Source organism: Podarcis melisellensis, assembly GCF_964234715.1.
Source record: "Podarcis melisellensis genome assembly, chromosome: 8".
In the NCBI taxonomy this organism is placed as follows: Eukaryota; Metazoa; Chordata; class Lepidosauria; order Squamata; family Lacertidae; genus Podarcis; species Podarcis melisellensis.
In genome coordinates, this window is record NC_138540.1 from 2,898,268 (window position 1) to 2,921,812 (window position 23,545).

General features: G+C 46.4%; 1 protein-coding gene across 3 annotated transcripts; it reads left to right on the forward strand.

The window, feature by feature from the left end:
* Positions 1-1,911: 1,911 nt before the first annotated feature.
* Positions 1,912-22,122, forward strand: LMAN2L (lectin, mannose binding 2 like). Of its 3 annotated transcripts, XM_081921354.1 has the most exons (9): positions 1,912-2,093; positions 3,297-3,415; positions 9,746-9,863; positions 11,924-12,006; positions 15,033-15,065; positions 17,318-17,479; positions 17,589-17,703; positions 18,982-19,101; positions 20,031-22,122. In XM_081921354.1, exons 1-9 carry the CDS (start codon positions 1,931-1,933, stop codon positions 20,171-20,173), a joined length of 1,056 nt encoding a protein of 351 aa, XP_081777480.1. In that variant the 5' UTR covers positions 1,912-1,930; the 3' UTR covers positions 20,174-22,122. The 3 variants fall into 3 exon arrangements, with proteins under 3 accessions (XP_081777480.1, XP_081777481.1, XP_081777482.1); XM_081921355.1 differs by lacking the exon at positions 15,033-15,065; XM_081921356.1 differs by lacking the exons at positions 1,912-2,093; positions 3,297-3,415; positions 11,924-12,006; positions 15,033-15,065 and having other exon boundaries at positions 9,749-9,863.
* Positions 22,123-23,545: the final 1,423 nt, after the last annotated feature.

Sequence of the window (23,545 nt, forward strand, 5' to 3'; positions counted from 1 at the left end):
GGGGGGGGGGAGGGGAGCCCAGGGGAATCGATGGAACTCTTCCTTTGTTTTGTTTGCTTGATGACTGTTCGTAAATTTGAAAATTAAATAAATTTATATAAGAAAGAGAGAAAATGAAAATTTTAATTAGACTATGTAGTGGAAGAGAAAATAATGAAGCAAACCATGGAAAAGGTGGGGGGAGGTTGAAACTAAATGTGTATTTTAGGGTTGCCATATATCTGGAATTCCCCAGACATCCTGGCAACCCTAGTGGTATTCAGATTATTATCTATTGTTTTAATTGTAAAATCACAATGATAAATACATTTTTAAAAAGAAGAAAGAACTTAGTAGTTAGGATGTGTGCAGAATCATTTATGGAAGAGTATTCCACAGCATGAGACCAGTGACACATCATGTCCGACTTTGAATAATCCCAGGACCTGAAGCTCTGTGAGGGGTCAAGGACAGTGCCAGGGTTCTTTGAGGGAAGCCATGGCTGTTAAATTGGTATAAATGTGCTTTAAATGCATGGTGAGGGTGTGACCCTAGTTGGAATCAGCCAGGCTTCTGAAGCACTTCTGAAGCTTCCTGATCAGCTCAGTCGCTGACCTGGGATATACTGGTTCACACGTCTCTTTTTGACGTGCAGGCAAATCCACAGGTGTTTATTGATGGAAAAATTGGTGTGGAAAGTATAAATTACTATGTGAAGGGTGCTGGGAGAAGTAAGCTACAGTTCCCACAACTCTTTGGAGGAGGCCAAGACTATTAAAGTGGTAGAAGAGTATTGGTGTAGATATGACCTGGCAGTGACAATTCAATTGTGTTGGTGAATCTCAGAGGGATGGTGAGCTAGAGCTGGGATGCAACCACCAAGAAGACTCTCCGCTGGGCTGCCCACTTCTGTCACAGGTGGGAGCCCATCTTCCTAGCCCATGTTAACATTCAAGCTGATCTGTCTCTCAGGCAACCAGATTCCCAAGTTGTTTAGGGTGTTGCATAGCAGTACTAAGACCAGTACTTTTGATTATCGGTACTGAAATGGGCTTGGTAGCATATTGGCAGTCGGTGCAGGGCTTTTGGCCTGGACTTCCTGCCAGCATTAATTGGATATTGAAAAAATAATTTCATGGTTTTTGTCAGTGCAAGCACTTAAGCGCAGTGGGCCCTTACTGAACACCAAGAGAGTCACTATCGATTTTCAGAGAAAGATGGCTCATTTCAAAAGACGAAGAGAAATAGCAACACAGGCTAGGAGAAGGAAGGCTGGCACCAAAGAACTGGGTCCAGCAGGGCTGGCCTGGGGGTAACCTAATGCCTGTGGGCAAGATCTGGTCCGGTAAGCCACGGCAAGTGATCTACTGCACCCTGCAACTTTATACCCACGTCTGCTCAAGAGATAAAAGTCCTCCACCTGGTCGTTACAGAGCAATTTCTAAGGAGCACTTCATACACTGAAAGCACATTGAGAGCACGTGCCTTCCCCGCCAGGAGCCCGGGCACTGCCATTTCTTCCTGGCGGAGCTACAATTCCCAGCCCAAACTGCAGCTCCCAGGATTCTGGCGGGGGGGGGGTGGGGAAGCCTTGTACTTTAAATGTGCATCGAAGTCGCTTGAGCTGCGTGGCGGGACCTGCCCATGAAAAACCTCCGGGGACATCCAGCGGAGCAGAGCCCCGAGCGGAGCATCCTTCCCGGAAGCCTCCGCAGGACCGCAGACTACATTTCCCAGACTCCTCCGCGGATAAAGCCTCCGGCGAAGCTGCCGAGAACCTCGTCGTCTCTGCCGGTTAAGGAAACGGGCGTGCCCTGCAGCCAACAGACTGGCGCGCACGACGCGGAAGTGGGCGGCACCTAAAGGAAAGCGGCGTCCGTTACTGGCCGTGGGAGGAGACGGGGGCGGGGCTGCGCTTAAAGAGCCCGCCGGGGCCGGAGGACGGGCCAAGATGGCGGCGGCGGCGGCGGCGGCGGGGCGACGACGGAGAGGCGGCCGGGGCCCCGCAGGGCTGCCCCTCCTCCTGCTGCTGCTGCTGCTGCTTCCGGGGTCCCGGGCCGAGCAGATGGAGGAGCACCTGAAGCGAGAGCACTCCCTCACCAAGCCTTACCAGGGTGAGCTGCGCCCTCCTCACGGCAGGCAGGCAGGCAGGCAGGCAGGCAGGCATCCTCCCGGTGCAGCTTCCGCAAGCCCATCGGCGCTGTCACCGGGACAGGCTCCCTCGCTGCCCCCCCATATCCCAGGGGGGCGCTTCCCCCGTTGGGTGTCTGCCTGCAAGGCATCTGCTCAAAAGCGATGCAGGCACTGAAGGCTGAATGGTGCATTTCTGGGCAGAAAGTGCTTCACCTGTTGGGTGTTGGCCAGCTGTGCGGATGTTCAGTGGTGCTGCTTGGGGGAGGAGGTGATGCCCCGCTTTGGGGAGGGAGAGATTGTCTCTAGGCCCAAGGGGGGCTGCCTGGGCTGCCCCTTTGCCACGAGCAGCCTCTTGCACATAAGAAATCCAACAGGGGAAAACCTTTCCTCTGAAAGGCACCTAGTGGGAATGCAAAGCTGCTCCGCTTCTGCTCTGTGCAACTATCCAATGCGGGGGGGGGTGAGTAGCAGCCCCTTGTGGAGTAGGCTGTGCGCCCCAACGTTTGTGTGCCTATGAGACTAGATGGAAAGGAGGGTGTTGTAGCTATATTTAAGTTATGAATACAACAAGTGAAGCCTTCTCCCTTGTGCAAAACCCTTCAGAAATTTTGGGTGTGATTGAAGTTCTGCCTGTATGCAGTGAACTCTTGTTCTTGCTTTTGTTAATGTATTTTGTGTTTTTGGCTTGTATTTTTGTGCTCTGAACTGCCCTGAGATCTACAGATGAAGGGTGGTATACAGATTCAATAAATATTACAAAAAGTAAACTGACCAGCAGACTGTGACTGGGTGGGCTTTTATGTTGGTATGATTGGGGCACATTGGTGGTGGTTGCAGTGTATTTCTGTGCACAGAGCCTCATGGCACGTTCTGTAGCATCTCTACCAGCAAGGCCTGGGCCACCAGATCTGGACAAGCAACATTCTTACTCTTGCTGGGTTAATTGCCCTCAAGTGAATTAATGCACTTCTCCCAGTAGAAGTGACTGTCAACCATTCACCTGTATGGGAAAACATAATGATGTGCTGTCCCCAGTCACTGAGAAAACAAGTTGGGTGCTGTCTCTGTATCATTTCAGTTGCAGATTCATTGTTGCTTTTGTTTCTTGGTTGTACTAAGCTGTGATGAAATACGTAGCTGTTTTTAGGGTTATGGCTTAAATGCTCTGCTCCTCATTTTTTCAGGTGTGGGATCAGCCAGCTCCTCTCTGTGGGAACTTATGGGCAATGCAATGGTGATGACCCAGTTTGTTCGTCTCACTCCAGATATCCAGAGCAAGCAGGGCGCCCTCTGGAACAGGGTGGTAAGGCTTATTTTCCTCTAATTGCCTGCAGGTGGGCTCTAGGGCTTCATTACACCAGAAATAATTGCCTTGTAAATTATTCTCCTGTTGATGTTATCCTTTCTGAAAATAAAGCAGTGAAAGGGGAGGCAATTCATAGTATGATAATGAAAACCTGTGAGGATTAATATTTAGAGTGTCTGATGTGCGGAAAAATATTATGGAGTGCAGGCAAAATTAGATGTGAAACGAACTATGTTTCAAAGCCAAGTTGTGTTGGTTACAAAGTTCTGTTCATACCAAAGCTGTATATTGAAGAAGTTACTGTGTGGCTCATGTTTATTTTCAAGATCAGAGATGACTTTAAAAGTGAGCTTCCAAGCAGTAAAGCCACCTTCAGCGGTCATAATGCTTTTATGGTGCTGGGCTTGCTGACTGATGTGCCAGTCTCCGTTGCTGCTTTAGTAAACTGGTATTTTAAAACCAAAAAAGCTAGCATCAGATGCCCATGACAACTCAAGAGCAGTGTTAGGAACGTTGCCAAATAGCTCCTGAAACCAGGGTTGCAGTCACCAGAACGGAATGTCTAGTTGCCGTTTTTGGGTAAGGCAGCTCTAAAGTCTTATTTTTCAAATGATGGACTGATTCTCAGTTAAACATCTGGCTAGTTCAGATGACAACCTTGAGCTAAGGCTTTTAGAAGAAATGACTTTGGGAAGAAAAGTCACCTTATCCAGGGACAGTCCACATATTCCAACCTCTTTTCTTAATGGTGACAGACCATTCATAACATAAGAATATTCTTCACAACTGTGAGCAGGGCAGTGGGGTGGGGTAAGGGAAGACAACCTGCAACAACAACTAACTTGACTATGCTACCACTGAGTGGATTTGTAACTGGCTGACTGACCGAACCCAAAGGGTGCTCATCAATGGTTCCTCTTCATCCTGGAGAAGAGTGACTAGTGGGGTGCCACAGGGTTCTGTCTTGGGCCCGGTCTTATTCAACATCTTTATCAACGACTTGGCTGATGGACTCAAGGGCATCCTTGTGAGTGATCAGAACTTAAATGGTTAAGGGTTCTGAGTGTGCGTCACATTCCGACGTCAGCTGTTAGAAGCTGGGAGGAGACAGAAGCTTTTAGAAGCTCAGGAGGAGGAGTTTTCCCCTGTACTTCCACTTCTCTCTGTGTATCTGTGAGAGAGACATGGCTGAAAGAAGCCCTGGTCTTTGTTGGTAAAATGTTTCAATAAAGAGCTGTAAATAGACGGAGCTGTCTGTGTGTGCTTTCCAGAAGAAGGAAGTAAGTCTGCTTTACACCGCTGTGTGTTCTACTCTGCTAAGCCGTGACCTGAAGGGAGCAACAGTGGCGCAGCTTTGAAGAAGTGTGCCGGACCCGTTATAAACTGCTGATTGACGATCATAAAGTAATCAGGTGTCACGGCAGATCGATATCCAAGAATCCTGATCAAATTTGCAGATGACACCAAACTGGGAGGGGTGGCTAACACCCCAGAGGACAGGATCACACTTCAAAGTGACCTTGACAGATTAGAGAACTGGGCCAAAACAAACAAGATGAATTTTAACAGGGAGAAATGTAAAGTATTGCACTTGGGCAAAAAAAAATGAGAGGCACAATTACAAGATGGGTGACACCTGGCTTGAGAGCAGTACATGTGAAAAGGATCTAGGAGTCTTGGTTGACCACAAACTTGACATGAGCCAACAGTGTGACGCGGCAGCTAAAAAAGCCAATGCAATTCTGGGCTGCATCAATAGGAGTATAGCATCTAGATCAAGGGAAGTAATAGTGCCACTGTCTTCTGCTCTGGTCAGACCTCACCTGGAGTACTGTGTCCAGTTCTGGGCACCACAGTTCAAGAAGGACACTGACAAACTGGAACGTGTCCAGAGGAGGGCAACCAAAATGGTCAAAGGCCTGGAAACGATGCCTTATGAGGAATGGCTAAGGGAGCTGGGCATGTTTACTGTAACATTGTTCCCTGCTCCTGCTCAGGCCGCACAGAAAAAGCATCTGTTCCTGAAATTCATTCTGATTGTGCAGATAAAATGTAACCGATAGAATTCTACACGATGTGGTATTAGTGTGTGAAACAGTCAAGATTCAATGATTCCCAGGCCTGCATCTCTAGGTAGTGGAGATGACAGGTGCCATTGTGGTGCTCAGGCATCTTCACCTGGTCACAAGCCAGGCTATTCTGCCCACAGTCTTAAAACATAGAGTTGTGACCTTTGTCTCCTTGTTTACTAAATTGGTTTTGCCAGTGCAATATTAGTCACTGAAATGAAAGAATACCAAGTTGGGGGGGGGGGGAAGCTGCAAGTTCCTGGCAGAAAGAAATGCTCTCAAGGAACAAGCGATTCTAGGGAAGGCTCAGTGAAGACCTTCAGCAGTGGCACCAACTCTGTGGAGTATCTTTGAGATTATTTTGGTTGGTCCCTCATCTTGCTAAAACATTCTTCTTTGCTGCTTAAAATGTTAGTGTTACTTCCCGTGCTTTTAGGTAGCTCCTTCTGCTTAGGTTTGTTTTGCTTGGTTTTTTTTTAATGCTTTGTACAAAGTTAGGTTATTGTATAGTTTCTAATTGCTGTGCAACACCTTGAATATATTTTTTAATGCAACCTTTTTGCTACGCATTTGCTGTCTTGAGGGATTCCCTGTTTTGCTTCTAATTTTAAAGCTTTCGCTGCCAATTATATTGTATCGTTCTCATTAACTCTGTGTTTCTCAATCTCAACCTATGCTCGGCTCTGTACTCTGCATGACTTTTGATCATTTTATTTTGCAAGTGTAAGACTTTTTGTACCTTAAGACCAGGGTTTGAAACTGGAAGGGCAGGCGCATTTTGTGCCTAAAGATTCTCCATTTGCAAGCACCTCAGAAAGTCTGGGTGCCATTTTTTGTGCCTGGCTGACGCTCAAGGATTACGGATATTTATGTGCTTTGAAGCCTAAAAGTATCGTATTTTTCGCTCTATTGGACACAGTTTTTCCCTTCCAAAAATTGAGGGGAAATGTGTGTGCATCCTATGGGGCGAATGCAGGCTTGTGCCATAGCCGCACACAACCCTTCCGACAGGGAGAGGCTGCACGGGGCTATGGCTTCTTTAGCCCTGCACAGCCTCTCCCGGCAGGGAGAGATTGCGCGGGGCTAAACAGGAAGCCAAAGCAGCGAGCGGGATCCATCCCACTCGCTGCCTTGGCTTGTTCCATAGCCGTGCACAACCCCTCCGACAGGGAGAGGCTGCACGGGGCTAAAGAGGAAGCCAAAGCAGCGAGCGGGATCCATCCCACTCGCTGCCTTGGCTTGTGCCAGAGGTTCTCCAGCAGGGAGAGGTTGTGCACAGCCTGCTCTTTGTGGCTGGGGGGGGGGGGGAGATTTTTTTTATTGATTTCCCTGTCTAAAAACTAGGTGCGTCCATCATTTACCCTCTTGCTCTAGCAGATGTTATTGCTCCTGTTCTGAAAATTCTTGGAGGTGTGCTCCCTCTCCACTGCATGGTTACCTGTAGTAGTTATGCTGAGGAGGAGATTTGGGCAGGGTGTAGGTTGTATCATAATATGAATGATTTCCTAATATCCAGAGCCTCTGCTTTTCAGCTTCCTAGGGAAATCTATCTGAAAGCTTCTGGAAATAATGCAGGATTAGAAGGGCATTGGTTCTGATCCAGCAAGACCCTCCTTTTGTTCTTACTTCAGTAAATGTGATAGTGAATATTGACCCATTAAGGTATTAAATGACCTGGACTTTGCAGACCTCAGAAACTGTTAGAAGCTCAGTGTTTATTCATACTATCCAAAAGCAGACTGGGTTCATCATTTGTATGTTATGTTTGGCCAGCTCCCTTTTTCTCCCTGCTGAACCAGAGGTTCAGCAAAACATTGGCACTGGCCAGATTCAGTGTAGAAATTTTCAGGCATTTTATCAGCTGGCTGCCTTAATACTGTATTTTAGTGGCAGAAGGTTCATAACTTGACAGTAGTAGGTTGTCAGCTGTTGTGGAGCTGACTATCAAGGCACTGGGCTAGTCAGATCCTGAAGTCTTTCCACTTGGGAAACTTTCTTGTCTTGGAAACGGTCCCCCTTTTCCTTAAACTGATGCCATTTTGCTCTGTTGTTATGCCTGTGTGCAGCTCCCCATATCTTAATAACACCAGCTGGGATTAATTTCCTTGGCACTCAGTTGGCAAGGGAATGTATAGATTATTGGCAAGAGGAATCCCGAAAGCCCTCTTCTTTGCTGTTTGCGTTTTGTAAAGGTTGATGCTTGTTTCTGCTAATGTGCATTTCTTCAGCCTGCTTCTAAGTTCTACCTTTCCTTTCAGTAGACGTAATGGAGACAGTTGAATTCCTTTATAATTCCACTTGTGCGTATTCAAGTGCTTCAACAGACTTCAGAGCTGTGGGAAATCGAACCAGGTCCAGGTCCCTGCTTGATGGCTTCCAATCAGTGTTGACAAGGTGGAGCTGGGGGTGGCGTATTAAGAGAATCCTACTGTCCAAATTGGAGCCAAAGTTGCCAGCCTGCAGTTAGCGGCTGCTTTCTTGGGCTCTTGTGCATCGGTAGCTTGAGAAATAAATAAAAGGACCTTGTTCCTTCTGGTTTACAAAAGCCTTTCCCTCCCTGCTTACTGGATCCTTATTTTCTCCAAATGAGTAGCCTAAACAATGAATGCCCTATCTGTTCTTGCATCTTCACAAAATTGGCCGTTTCTACAAGTTGATGGGAACTTTCTTTCTCCCTCAATTTTTGGGTGTTTGTTTCTTTTCAGAAATACAACAGAGAAATATTTAGGGGAGAACAGCATCAGGGTTGAGGGGCATTTCTCTTTCCCTTCTTAAACTAAAGAGGGTAGCACACAAGAAAGGGGACGTCATTCTGAATACTGAATTCTTCACCCCACCTGCGCAGCACACACTTTTCAGCTGCACTGTTCTTCATTGTTGGAGTAACAGAAACATCTGTGCTACAGATTCCCAAGCCAAGCTCATTCACGTTTACTCAGAAATAAGCCCTGCTCAAACTTCCTCTTGAGCTGCCTGTGTATGTTGGGTTATAGCCTTAAAACTCCTTTGAGCTGTCATGGCTCACCACAAACAGCATGGGGCACTGGGCTGGATTTGTGCAAGGGGACTAAGGATGTGCCCTTTCCCCTTCCAAGGTCTCTTGGAACAACTGTGGGATGCCGTGCCATTTTACTGCTTCCAGAAATCTCACCACTTCTCTCTTCCTTCTTTTAACCCTGGGCAGTGGTGTGGGGTGGAAATTAGGGCTGGATGATATATAGATACATCAGCCAAAACTGATTTGAAGTCCATATCATGATATTGGGGGGGGGGGGAGGTGGTTTGAGTTGTTTTTGTTTAAAATATTTTATGGTTTTATATTCTGATTTTATTCTGTGAATCATTCTGAGACATGTGGGTACAGGGTCATAGATAAATTGAATTAATGTTAATAATAATAAAATCGGTTTCAGAATTTTTGACCCAGCAATATATCGTAAATAATGGTATGTGCACGCTATGCAAAAGTCACAATGTGAGAAAAACTGTGAAGCCAGCCAACGTCTCTTCATAGCTCCATCCTTATTTCAGACATTGTGATACGTCAGTATATCACGATGTTTAGCTGTTGATATGTCATGAGGTTGAAAACCAAATATTGCCTAGCCCTAGTATAAATTTCTCCATGCAAAATTTTCCAGTGCTTTTTTATTTTTGACAAAAAATATTGTTTCTTTTTTAAAGCTTTGTTTTACTTCCATTTAATCAACAAACACACTTAATTAGATCAGTCTGTAGGGCATCAGAAAAAATTCCAAAGCAAATTACCCCAGCTTGCATAGTGAAATTTTCCAGCTGAAATTTTAATTCACAATGCTCTGGAAAAGCCACATCACTGTCCTATGCCAAATTAGATGGTAAGCCTCTCAGGGCAGGGGCCTGTCCTTTTGTGCTGTGGGACACGGGGAGCTTCCTTGCTCAGAGTGCCTCCTGCCCAGGGTTTGAGATGAGGTCCTCTCCCTGCCTCACCTGGGGATGGCAGAGATTGAACCTGGGACCTTCTGCAGGCAAAGGAGATGCATTCAAAGTATATTAAAACTAAGGGTTGATAACAGAATTCACAGTGCTTTGGAATACTTTTCTTCCTGGCAGAAAGCCATTTAACAAATCTGGTTTTGAAACCAAATTAAATTTGTAGTGTAAATGTGACCAAAAGTCTCCTTTTTTTCTTACGTGCTTGTGTGGCAGATGTTGGAATAGTCGTCCCTGATATCACAAATACATAGTCTTCTCCCTGTCCCCTTTCCACTTTTTGCAGCCTTGTTACTTGAGAGACTGGGAGATGCAGGTGCACTTCAAAATCCACGGGCAAGGGAAGAAGAATCTGAATGGAGATGGCTTTGCAATCTGGTACACAAAGGACCGTATGCAACCAGGTAAAAGACTTTTCTCTCGAGTGCATTGCCAAACCACAAGCCTCTGCTCAAGGGACCGAATGCATGCAGATCCATAGCAGTGAGCCACCTGGCTGCTTTGCACCCGTCTCTAGATTCTGATAGCACAGATCAACTTGCTGTGGATTGGGGTTTGTGTGTGTATATTCACATCTTCTCTTGCATTTGCAAGGGGAGACGACTTGTCTTGTGTAATGGATGGGAAGTGACCTAAAAGCTACCTCAAACAAAGGCTTGAGAACTTTATGGAATGGAGTACCATTTTTCCAGTTTAGGTTTTCTTCTTTTATAGTGGCTGTAAGGCAATAGACTTAAAGCTGCTGAGTTAAAACCCCAGCTCCTGCATTCCCCCCCATCTTTAATAATAATAATAATAATAATAATAATAATAATAATAATAATAATAATAATAATAATAAATTCCTTCTTACTGTTTTCTTGCTGCAATTGTTTTGCACTGCTAAAGTTGGCAAGCTAGTACTAGTTTAAGTTGTGAACATATCCGGGAAGCAAGTTGCCTCTTCAGTATGTAGTGGGAACCCCAAAGAATCTCTTCAGATTTTTTCATTGTGATGTCAGGGGATTCAACTGAAAGTGCACTGGGAGATAATGAATGGTTCCCACACCAACGTCTGCTCATCTGGTTCTAGGCTAGTGGCTCTAGAGTGTGAGGAAGGACAACCCCTGAGATCCTGTGCTTTGCCTAATGCCACGTGATAAATTTGTTTTGGCCCTAAATGGATGCCGATCACTTCTCCTGCCCCCAGTAACTGGATGCATTCACACTGTGTCTCTCTCAAACAGGTTAATGTAGAAGAGCCCTGAAGAAGCCAGGAAGTTGGCACTTAGGACGGCAGTGGGGAACCTCTTCTTAGGCCCTCCCAGCCTCCACGTTAGGCCTTTGAGGCTGCTTTGACTAAGCCATGCCCAACCTCCCTTGCATCTGATGGCTTCTATGAAGTTGAGTGTAGGGCAGGTAAAGACACGGCTGAGTCGAAAGTGAGTTTGCAGGCACCTGAACAGTAGCACCTGCAAAACCCCTAAACAGCACTTTGCTTTCATCTGATTGTTGGGGCTGGCAAAGCACTCTGCACACAATGGTCAGCTGATTGTTGGCTTTGCAAAGTACAGGGCTGTGCCTTTGACCACATGGTTTGGTTTCAAACTACAAAGGCAAAAATAGGTCACCTGACATTGTTGTGATGTCAGAGGAGTGACCCTGCCCATCTGTCAAACTTGGCCTGTGGGCAGGTGGCAGGTAAAGGAGAGAGGAGGGTTTGGCCTGCCTGCTGGATCCTATTCCTGACCCCTGACTCGGGGGATAAGGTAGTATTTTTTTCAACTAAAACCAGTTTGACTGAGCTGTAGCTTTAAATGGGAGAGGCAGACCTGCATTCTCAAGAACCATACTTTTCTGGGCAGTGAGCCAGAGTCCTAAAGTGTGAGTTGCTGCACAATAGCCATCTCCAACCTGGTGCCTTCCAAATCTTTTGGTCTGCCTGTAGCCCGAAACATCTGGAGGGCATCAAGCCCCGATTAATGTACTTGTATTCATATGTACTTGTATTAATAAGCAAGAGATGCAACATTTGAATGTGGGTGCTTTTATACTCTGAAAGCACTTCCCCTTGGAGTTAAATTTGTATCTCTTGCTCAAAACTTGACTAAAGTCTGGTAAACCCACCAAGAATCATGTTGGATTGCTCCAGGGTCCATTTCAGGGTTAGCCATCACTGACTTCAAAATGTGCTGATTTGGGAGATGGATGACTATTGAATACAGGCACGAGAACCTTGCACTTCTCTGCTGTAGATTTGCATTGTTCAAAATAAGCTACAAAGTTGAAATGTGTTGTAATGGGCATCCATTAATAAGTCTTTCCAAAAGTTGTGTAAATGGGAAGCCAGGTCTTCTGTAGTTTGGTTGTGGGGAATAAGCCTGCTCAGCTCAAACTTCTGCTTGCTCCACCAAGTGGTGGAGTAAAATGCTAGAAAGCAGCAGCTGGTGGAAGCTGATGGTGAACACGCTGACATCTGTTCTAGGGCCTGTCTTCGGGAGCAAGGATAACTTTCTAGGGCTGGGAGTGTTTGTAGACACCTATCCAAATGAGGAAAAGCAGCAGGAGGTAAGGAGGTGGCTTTGGAACAGCGGTTATAGCAGTGGGAAAGCGGGGGTGGGGTGGGGGGCAATACTTGTTGTTCAGTGTCCCGGGGTGTCCATTTGGGTTTTTTAAAGTGCTAAGTCTGTTTTCTGCTTACTAGCTGGTTCAGGCTCTGTAATTGGCCATGAATGACATAAAATGAGCCACAAATAGCATGATCTGTGTGTTTAGAGTGCAGGATTTTAATACTTCCAGCACAATGTAAATTTGTCGTGGTCTCCATCAATTCAGTTTTTCATAAGCATTGCTTTTTGCTACTCATCTGAAGAGCTGAGAAACTGTGCACTGAAGCCACATACCCCAATAACAGGAAATATATATCTAGCTTTGCTTCAACCAACTTTGCCCATGTACTTCCCAGGCTTTTTCCTGTATAACTTTATATCCACTGAGCATGGCTCAGCTTTCTTGAGCTTCATGCCCACTCAGTGTTTTGGATGACAGCTCCCCACAGGCTCCACCAACATGGCCATGGTTCCTCATGATCCCCAGCAAAGTATTATTTATTATTAAATATGTTAGTTGCTCTGTCTTGCCCAGGGCAACTTAAAGTGACTTACAACCAACTAAACCCCCATTAAAACCAAGAGGAGAAAGAAATACATTTAAAAACATCTGGCCCACCTCTAAAAGGCCATAGATAGTTAAAGGCCAAAGACCTGGTTGAAGAGCAACATTTTCACCTGGTGCCTTAAGATGTATAATGAAAGCGCCAGGTGTTTTTGTACATGGAAGTGTGCATGCATCATATATCTGAGGAACTATGAAGGAACCTTGTCTTGAATCAGTGACTATTATATCTGCCTCTTTTTCTTTTTACCAAGTCAGAATTGAGGAGCTTCTGTCTGGTGCCCTAAAGGACATCCTGCTAGCAGGTTTGCTGCCATATTGCAGCTTCTCTGTCAATGCGAAATCTTTTCTGAGTTTAATCCCCAACTCTCATCCTATTACTGCCCTGTCTTGGTTGAGATACGATAATGTCTAACCTGTAAATCCCAAACCCATCTGACTAGTTATTCCAAGCCAATGCTGCTAGCTTTTGATTCTACGTTTTCAATTCTATTTTTGTATCTGCAGGGAGTTTTTCTTCATTGGAATCAAATGTTTTAATCCCTTCCTGCAACCTAAAGCTGTACAATCTAGGGAAATTTTACCATCCGATTCTATTCTGAAAGTTAAACTGGTTGGAATTGCCAGATGTTCTGTACAGCTGTGATGTGCTATGTTGAATATTCTGTCCAGTGTTCTGAAATTGCCATCTCCAGCCTGGTGTCTTCTAGGACTGATGCGAGTTGTAATCCAAGGCATCAGGAGGGCACCGGGTTGGGGAAGGTTGTTCAGAACAAGGGTGGCCAAGTTCAGTAATACAGTTGAACTAATGACCCCATTCCAAGGCCTTGGAGCAGGTCTCCATCTCTTTCTCTCCCTCCCCTCCCCTGTCCCTCCCATTCCCTGTCCACCACAGGTCACTTTAAATCAAGACCTCTGAACATGGCTTCCAGAATCAAATGGTTTGTACCATGGACCATCCTTGGCAGCACGTGGCATGCCCTGTAGCGGCTCACCTTATTGTGGAGCAGAGCAGCTCTGCGACAACAAAACTACCCCTTCCCATCTTTACTTTGGATCTCTCCTCTTCAGATGGCAAGCAGACTTGCTGCACAATGAGGCTCTGCAGTTTCAGACCTTTAAAAAAAAAATCTGGTTGGCCTTGCTGTGGAAATACAGAGCAGTTGTTTCCCCCCCAAATAAGCCGATATTTGCTCAGGTTTGCTAATACTATTTGAGCTTTGCTTTTGTTTGCCTACCTGAGGGGGCTCTTTGTATTCCCTTTTGAAATGTCTCCCTTCAGTGGAGCTCTGAATTTGCCTTAAATGGCAGTGAAAGCCATTCTTGAACCTCTGGTAGTAACCCTGCTGGGCCCTCCCATGAAAGGAAGTTCAGTTTCTCTTCCCGCTCCCCGTGGTCTTGGCCAGTGTGAACTTGGGTGGGGAAAGTGAAGCACCTCCTCCCCTCCCCCATTGAAAAAGAAGGCTCATTTTACTTGTAGGCGCAAGAGAGTTTTATTGTAAAGTCACTTGCCTGTCTCAGAACAGCCTCACCTGCTCTGCCTCTGCATGAGCTACTGATCTGGCATCCCTCAGGCAGGGAGCAGGCAGCCTCCTTGAAGGGTGAGTCACTTTGGTTCCTCCCTGTAGTTAGGAATGAGGAGAGTGATCCAGTTGCACCAGATTCAGGAGTAGCAGCATCGCCTGTTGCCAGTTGAGGCCAACAGTGGATGGAGGTGAAGACGCCCCTCTGGATGAAATGCTAGTCCAACAGGGAGCCATCACTTAGGTGGATCTCTAGGGCCACAGGTGTCCTTGGCCATCTGATTCAGTTGATTTCTCCTGGACGTTGTCTGTGCAAAGTGTGCAAAGAGCCTGGTGCACATGACTTGTTGGGGGATGGCGGCACTGCTTATGAAGCATTTGGCTGGTAAGCTTTGTGGGTCAAGAAGTATCTTGATACTGTATGCAACATTAAAGTCTGTAGAAAGGACTTCAAGATCTGAAAACAAACAATATGTACTTTTGTAACCCAAGAAGATATTTAATAAAACAATTTTAAAAATAAACTATGCTGGGCAGGATTTAAAAGCTGTCTTTTTTTAATGGATTTGCAGTTTGAAAAACACAACCCGTTCCATTGCATATATGCAAGCACATGGTTTGGCTGGATTCCTGCTTGGTAGTGTTGGGTACTTCAGTTCATATCATTGAGCCCTGCGCTTTTACAGAGTTTCTTTAGATTTGTATCAAAATATCCCTGACCATCAATTCCAGGAATATGAATAGTTGCCAAGGCTTTCCCCAAAATGGATCTTGGTCACGGTTGAGTGGTGGTGTCTAGTTTTACAGGTCAATGTTTAACTGTCTGTTGGATGACTGTCTCTTGCTTCATTCCCTCCCTCTCTCCCTTGCTTTGCAATAACTGTTCTGGATTCTCAGGCCCAGAAGAAGAGGTATTCCTCAGGAAACCAGGTACTTGAAGATGCTCTCCTAGCCTTGCATCAAGCTTATAGCGTTCTCTTTGCCAGTCTGCCTCTCTTACTGCTTTTGGGTTTTATGTCTGCCAATATCCCAGGTCGGAAAACTCCAGGGCTTGGAACCAGGGCGACAATTATTGAATGACAGCCTGTTTTACTGGACTACCCTCTATCTTTCCATTCTTCACCATCCTTTCCCTGCAGATCTGGCTTTGCTATATGTGTAGTTACTGGGATATTTTCCCCTGCCTTCTCTTGTGAGTCTCATCAGTTTAATGCATTTGGAGCATAGGGACCTCTGGGTTCAAATCTCGGACTCCTCAGCTGGCCTTGGGCAAACCACAAGCTCTAACCACAAATTTCAGGCTTCAGTTCATAATCTGTAGATGGGGGCAATTGTCCAAGATGAACTTGGACTAGTAAAAATGAAAAGTGACACACTGTGACCTTCCGAGAGCCATTTCCACTGTTAGGCAGGGCACAGGTGCCTTTGCAGATACGCAGTAGGGTCCTTCTGTGCTAAGATGCAGACAGGGCTTTATGGTGGTCACCTAAAGGGCCTGGGAAGAGGGAGAGGTCTTTTGCCCGCTTAAGACCACAAGAGCCTGTTGGATCAGATCAGTGGCCCATCTAGTTCAGCATCCTCTTCTCACGGTGGCCAACCAGATGCCTTGAGGAAACCCACAAGCAGGATCCGAGTGCAAGAGCCTTCTCCCCCGCGTGCCTTCCAGAAGCAGACTGCCTCTGGCCTTGAAGGCATCAGGAGCCCCCTCCTCCATGCATTTGTCCAGTCCTCTTTTAAAGCCTTCCAGGTTGGAGGCCATCACTGCCTCTTGTGGGAGCGAGGATGCTCCGTGTGAAGGAGGACTTGACTTTATCTATCCAGAGTCTTCCAGCATTCAGCTTCATTGATGTCCATGAGTTCTAGCGTTTTGAGAGAGAGCAAAATTTTCTGTTTCCCTTCTTCATGCCATGCATGAGTTTATAAACTGCTTCCTTCTCACCTCTTCCCTTTAGCAGAAGACCTTGCATGGTGGCTTTAGGACAGACAAGTGTTTTGTTAAAAATTATGAAACTGACAGTATTCAAAGTGTGGCGATGGTCACTGCTTTAGATGGCCTTAAAGGGAGTTGAGGCAAATCCATAAAGGAGGGCAGGTCTATCAATGGATTATCCAGTAGTCATAACAGCGAAATAGAATCTGTTCTTTTGACTGACTTGATGCTGGCTGGGGGTCGGGGTGGGGCTCTTACAGGCTTTCAAGCATATATTTTATAAACCATATGGCTTAGAAACTTGAGGATTATTATTATTTTTTAAAAAATGAAGTTTTGAGAAATGGAATTCTGTGCCCAGTTCCATAGTCTATATGTTTCTAGGGTTGTGCTGAAAGGTGGTGTACTTAACAACACTCGATGCAGATATCAGAAGTAATACACTGATGTTGCCTGGTTAGAAATGTATAGTATAAAAGGGCAAGATGCATCTCTTAGAAGAATTTCATGGGGCACAAGCCTCATGGTTAAGTTCTCCCGTGAGGTTGGCCAAGGGCCTGTGTTCTCTCACGACAATCGAACCATTCATGGAGAACTGTACTCTACATCTGTTGCCATCTTGCAGTAACCAAGAGGTCTCCAGCCTATTGTTGAGTCAAGTGGAGCAGCCTGTTGGCTCAGGCTGTGCTACAGTTGCTTAAGCTGGTGGTGGGCATTTTATATCTTGGTACATTAGTTAGTTTTGTACCTATTTGCTAGGTGAGACTCATTGTGTTCTGAGAGCATCAAAACACACCCTTCCAGAATTTGGGATGTGCCTCTCCTATTTCTGCTGTGCCTGTGGGTAACCTGCAAGTAACTGAGCACAAGAGCGCACTCTCCTGTGACTTCCAGCAACGGGCATTCAGAAACATTACTGTCTCTGAACGTGGAGGTGGAACTTGGGCATCATGGCTGGTAGACATTGATAGCTTTCTTCTCCATCACTGCCTCCTTTGGGAGTGAGTGCTGTTGTCTAACCCTTTTTTAGACCTTCACTTTTGCTCAGACGTAGGAGTAGATTGTGCTGATCTGTGCTTGCTTGTCCAGAGTAAGTCCCAGCCCTGCTAATGCTCATGCTGGGTTCTGTCTCTGTCCTGCTTGGCTCCCTGCATGCCTGTTTCCCCTCCCTTGTCCACTGGATGTGACCAGACCTTTGACAGAGCAGTGTGCAAATAGCTGGCTGACCTGCAGTTCCTCCCTTCTCTTCCAGCGAGTGTTCCCATACGTCTCTGCCATGGTGAGCAATGGGTCCCTCGCCTATGACCACGACAGAGATGGCAGACCCACTGAACTTGGTGGATGCACAGCAATGGTGCGCAACTTGAACCACGACACATTCCTGGTGATCCGCTATGTGAAGAGGAGGCTTACGGTGAGTCTTCCTCTGTGCTCTTTGTCTGCTGCATTCCACATTCCCCCTGGCGTTCCTCAGGTGTGGCCTCAGAAAGGAGTAGGTTGGATTGAGTCTTCTCTCTTTTCAGGTCTTGCTTGATATCGATGGCAAGCATGAATGGAGAGACTGCATTGACATCCCAGGAGTACACTTGCCACGCGGCTACTACTTTGGGGTCTCTTCTGTCACCGGGGACCTGTCGGGTACTGCTTTTAAGGCCGGCGGAAAGCATCCTCCTCCTGCTGCTGTGTTTTTCAAGAGTCCAAAGCCAGATCTCCTAGAAGCAGAAATGAAGAAGTTCAGGGAAAAGTGAACCCATAAATGGCTGCTGGCTCTCATGTTTTCCTGTAGTTCTGTTTGTAGATGCCTAAAATATCATTAGTCTTTCTCAGGCATAGGCAAACGTAGCTCACCAGATGTTTTTGGACTACATTATCCCTCATCACTGGTCCTGTTAGCTAGGGATGATGGAAATTGTAGTCCCAAAACATCTGGAGGGCCGAGTTTGCCTATGCCTGGTCTTTCTGTACCAGGCGAGGGCAGACTTCAGGCTTGTGGGATCTACATTACAACTCACAGATGCATCAGCTGTAGCCAGGGGCTAAAGATGTGCACTTAGAATTAAGAGAAAATTGTACCTAGGAACATCTTGAGTTTCAGAATTAGAACTGAGCTCACAGTCCTCACACTTTCAAACATACCTGCTGTATTTTCATGGGTCTTATCCATCATGGGCATCACTCATGTCCCTTGTGTGGGTTCCTCTCACTTAGACATGGCCTCTTACATGCTCCCAACTGCGCTCATTCACCCTTCTTTTACTCATGTCTCACCAAAGTTTCTATGATAAGTTATTAATTGCTTAGCGGTGACCTCTGTCTGCCCATTGCACCCCAGTGGCCTAAGGGCTGCACAGCTTCTCCTCTGAAGATGCAAATCCTGTCCATACGTCAGAGCTGGTTGTTCCTCTTTAAAGGAATGGCTGGCTGCGCATGGAACATGGGGAGAACTCCAGGATGGATGCATCACCCAGGGCCATTGCACAGTGGGAAGGAGAGGGTGGATCTAAGTTGACCGAAGGGATCTGCTGTGCAGCTGTGTGCTCTTGCCATTCTGTGAGCATGTTAATGAAGTCCAGCTTAAAGGACTGCCACACAGCCGCTGGTGTTGGGTCTGTTTAGGCAACCTGGTTCCACAAAGTTCTCTCCAGTCAGTGATGGGCAAAGTCATTCCTATTTGTGAGGAGTTTGGGAAGAGCTATCTGTCTACTCTTTTGCCCCAGATAGAATTGACAAAATAGAGTTCTTGAACAATGGTTACAAGCCATTCCTGAGATGTGTGTGAGAGCCAAGTGGGAAGGCTACCTGGCCCAACCAGTAGAGGTTGTGCTCCCTCCCACGCAAGGGGGAATTTCAGCAGGTGTGAGGGGAGTGCCTATTGTGCTCACACTCGTCCTTCTCCCTATTCCTCTTTTGCCCCAGATAACCATGACATCATTTCCCTGAAGCTGTACCAACTGACTGTTCAACGGACACTGGAGGAGGACAAGCGGGACAAAGAAGTCTTCTTACCTGTGGTGGAGAACATGAAACTGCCTGGAAGTAAGTGTGGGTGGGTGGGGCTTTAGGGCTGGGGTGGGGTGAGTGATGGGGCTTTAGGGCTGGAGTTTCAGGAAGAGATGCTTTAGGGATGCAGACTTTTGGTTGCTTGCAGAGGAGTCCTGCTCTTTTGATCTTAAGATACTGATATCACACAGTTAATTCTTACCTGTGCAGCAGTGGGCCTTGTCTGCAACACTGACAGAAGGAGGTCAGTTTCAAAGGTCAGATGTTAAGTCCCTGAAGGCTTAACTTAAGAGTTGTCCAGATAATTCACATGTGCGTCTGCAGCATGGATGCCACTTCCCTGACTTGTAATTCAACACTCCTTGGGACCAGGAAGGTGAAGCAACTTGGCTGGTGTTCGTGGGGAAGAGCCACAGTTCTCTGGCATAGCACATGACTCGCATGAAATAGTCCCAGCTTCAGTTCCCAGCACCCCCAGGAAAGATTTTGCCTCAAACCCTGGAGAGCCACTGCTGTGCAAGTAAGTGAAAGCCAGAGGTGGGGAGCTGTGGCCCTCCAGATGTGGTTGGAGTCCAACTCCCATGAGCCCCAGCCAGCATGGCCAGTGGTCAGGGGTGATGGGAGTTGTAGTTGAGAAACATCCAGAGGGCCACCAGTGAGGCACCCCTTCCCTGGTGTAGAAAGCACTGAGCTTAGATGCGCCCTTGATCTCTAGATGAGCCCCCGCTGCTGCTCTTCCCAGAATCTGTTACTCAAAGGCACAATACACCTGAGATTTAGATCCCATCTAGGTATTCTGGCTAATAGTCAACCACAAAGTAAATTTGTCCTCCATGCCTACTCACTCTGCTAACCTTTCTTGACGTGAAGCTAAGTTTGGCCAAGGAATTCAGCCAAAGAGGCACAAGGTTGTTCATGGCTATTTCTTGATAGCTGAGCCTGATCTGTGTTTCCATCCTTTGCAGTAGAGACTCCAATGGAACCAATGAGTGGCCTTGCTCTCTTCTTGATAGTCTTCTTCTCGTTGGTTGCCATCGTGTTTGCCATCGTCATTGGAATTATAGTCTACAACAAATGGCAGGAACAGAGCCGGAAACACTTTTACTGATTTGGAGGCGTCCTGTTACATTCTTCCTCCTTTGCCTTCTGGAGGGCCATTGGTTTTGTTGGCATGGGTGGTTGCCTATGCAGGCAGCTAGTTTCCAGAAGCCATGCTGTGAGGACTCCTGTCCATCTGGATCTTATACTTCTAATGGCAGCCTTTGGATTGGTGGTGGGCCCCCAATGATGGAGGCAGCCATATCACTCTGCTCTACTTTGACTGCTTTGAACTGTGAGTTTTCAACACTGGCATTTCTACGAGACTTTATAGACATATCCTTGATCATGCAATGTGAAGTGAACATTCATCACATCACTCTATGTAGATGGGAGAGACGTTTAGCCAATGAGATCTGGATTTGGTAACCTCTGCTGTTCCCTGTGGAGACTGGTTGGAAACCAGAGTAGTTGGGTGGGTGTCGAAATGCTGGTATGTTGATCAAGGCTGTTTGGTCTGGATGTTCTACTGCAGGGGTGGCTAAGCTGAGTTTTGCAGATGTTGTATTCCAACTCTTGTCAGCCCCAACCAGAATCGCCAGTGGTTGGGGATGATGGGAGTTGTAGTCCAGCAGTATATGGAGGGCCACAGGTTAGCTAACATTGTTTTACTGGGATGCCTTAACTAGCATGTAGATCAGTCTTTAGCAACGTAGCACCCTCCAGTTTTGGACTACAGCTCCCATCAGCCCCAACCAGCTTGTATCTATAAGAAACCAAGGTATCCTTACCTTATGTCCCACAAATATACCTTTACTCTTATTTTTCCTCTAGTTTACAAAGACACCACCCTGCAGAATAAACAAATGTGAATGCCCTCCCTCCTAAAATAAATGGCAGCCTGCCTTATAATCCTGTCCCTCCCACTCCAAATTGAGACCTTCTGGCTTTCCTAACTGGACAAACTGCTGTACGTTTTTATTCAGGTGCTACAAAGCAGTTGACTCCTACAGCAACTAAAAGGCAGCCCCTATGTGTTCTTTCCTCTTTCCGAAGCGGGGAGCCTCCCCTGGTTGCTCTGCTAATGGAGGTTGGGTGGGGGGAAATCCCTTTGTTTTTAATGCTAGCTGCTCCATTGACAGGAGCTCAGCTGAGGGGCCTCCCTTGCCAGTCATCCTCTGAGCCTTGCTAGCCAGCTGTGTGATGGAAAGGACAGGATGCCGCCTCTTCCTAGGTCCCACCAGAAGCCTGGTGGCTGGTGGTTCCAGAGATCAGTACTGGGAGCAGTGGCAGACTTGAGGCTAACGTTTCACAGGCACTCTGTGCAATGCCAAAATTTGGTGCCCCCACCTCTCGTCTTCTGTTCCTCATTGTTGAAGCACCTGCTGTGGAGCCCTCTCAGCTCGGCACCCAGTGCAGGCGTTTCCCTAAATCCGCCTCTCCTAGTGGCCTCACTTCCCTGACAGTCATCTTTGCCTGCTGTTATTTTCCTGAGCACACAGCTGATCTGCAGAGTAATGTGGAAGGCAGTGCACTATGCCAGAGCACCTAGAAGCTGATGTGAAAAGTGAAAGGTAGACAGGATGGTGGGTGGGGATTTATTTTCTTATTGGCGAATTACTGTTTTAGACAAAATGCTGCTGACATTTATTGCTGCTATTATTACCTCCTTTATATATATGTAAGGTGACTCTTCCCAGTTCTCTGGGGAACCTGACCTCCATCGCCCTCCAGCACTGAACACGCTCCATGCAACTCAGAAGTCCCCTCTTTCCTCCCTACTGAGGGGCTCCCCCTCCCCTTTTTAATGCTCAGATTGGTGTCATCATTTTAACCTTTGTCCCGGTTCACCATGGCAGGAGGAAAGGCCCGTTGGCATCAGGGCCGTTTTTCACCTGAAAACTGATGCTTGAAGGCTTTATTATTTACAGTGAATTTGGCTGCCTGACCTGACCTCTGACCCCGCTGAGGCAGAGGTGCCTTACCTTGGGGTGTTAATGGGTGGAAGGGAGGATGCATCTGATTCTGTACAGAAATGAGCTGTGCTTTCCCTGTGAAGTGGGGAGAGCCTGTCACTGTCACACTGCGCATATTTTCATCTTTGCACCCCTTCCAACTTCTAAAGTTTTATAATGACATTCAGTGACTTTGGTGTATTGGAACTAGGGTTGTGCTAAATATTCTTCATTTCAGCTTTGAGAGAGCAAGGAAGGGCAGAAAGAAAAACGTTTCCCTAAACCTGTTCATGGTCAGCTTGCCTTTAGCATGTTAATTTTCTTCCTTAGTTACCATTTTTTAAAAGCTGGCTCTGTGATCTCTTTTCTCAAGTAGTGCCAGGCAATCAAGGATCATGTAATGGACCTGGTGATGGCCAAAACTGAAGGGTGAGAGCAAAGAAATCCAGTGGAGAGAGGGAGGGCTGGACTTCCGGATCTGGCCGTGTGGGACACAGGCTACTTTCCCTGCACACAGCTGGACTATGAGGTGGCAGGACTTGCTTTTCAATGCTGCTGAAAACAACCACAAATCCTGCCTCTGCTCCTTTGGCTCAACCCTAGTTTGAAAGGAACTCAAAAATGCTTTGACGTTTGTCCAGATCATAATTCACTACACCTGTTTTTTTTTTTTTAAAACACGTAAGTTTAAAATGGAATGTGAAAAGTTATGAGCCAGCTGCTTAGAAGATCCCCAAGATGGAGTCAAATAAACCAAAAACTCTGAAAAGGCCAATGCTTAAAAAGAAAAGCTCAGGATTTTGAGAGAGCCTAAGTGTCTTATTGGTTTGCATGTTACCTCATCCCAATTTAGTTAACAAATTATATTGCTTTTCAGGAGCCTTTTCTATTTAGCGATAAACACGGGCTTGTCTCTATCTCTGATGCAATTGACCTTTTGTATTAACTGCAATAAATACTATGTTCATAAACTTGTCCTAGTTAAAGGGGAAACAGGAGAGAAGTGGGGGACCTCCAGGAGAGCCTTAAAGAAAAAAACCATGTGCACTGCCCTGGATAATTGTGGGGTGGAGGCACATTGTGACCTTGCCCTCAAATGTCTCTGGCCCATGTTGTCTGCAGTGATCCTGGGCTAGATTGCTCTTTTGACCCGATCCCACTTGCCCTACCCACAGGGAACACTTCTTATGAGGGAGCCTTTGAGGGCAGAAGGGTGGAGTCTGCAGAGTGGTGAGCTTGACTTGATTATAAAATAGATCCTTTGTGGAAAGAAGAAGAAACCACATGGGGGGGGGGAGTCTAGATACAAGGATGATTTTGAGAGTTGCTGTGCTAAGCAGAATGATCTCGTAAGAAGGTTTTTTTAAAAAAACACACAAAAACTTTCACGGTTTTAACAGCCTTCAGAGCTGGGATATGAAGTACAAGTATTCCCTTGCTCATAAATGATTGGTAAAGTTGCTCAAAAGCAACTAGTGGATTTTTGG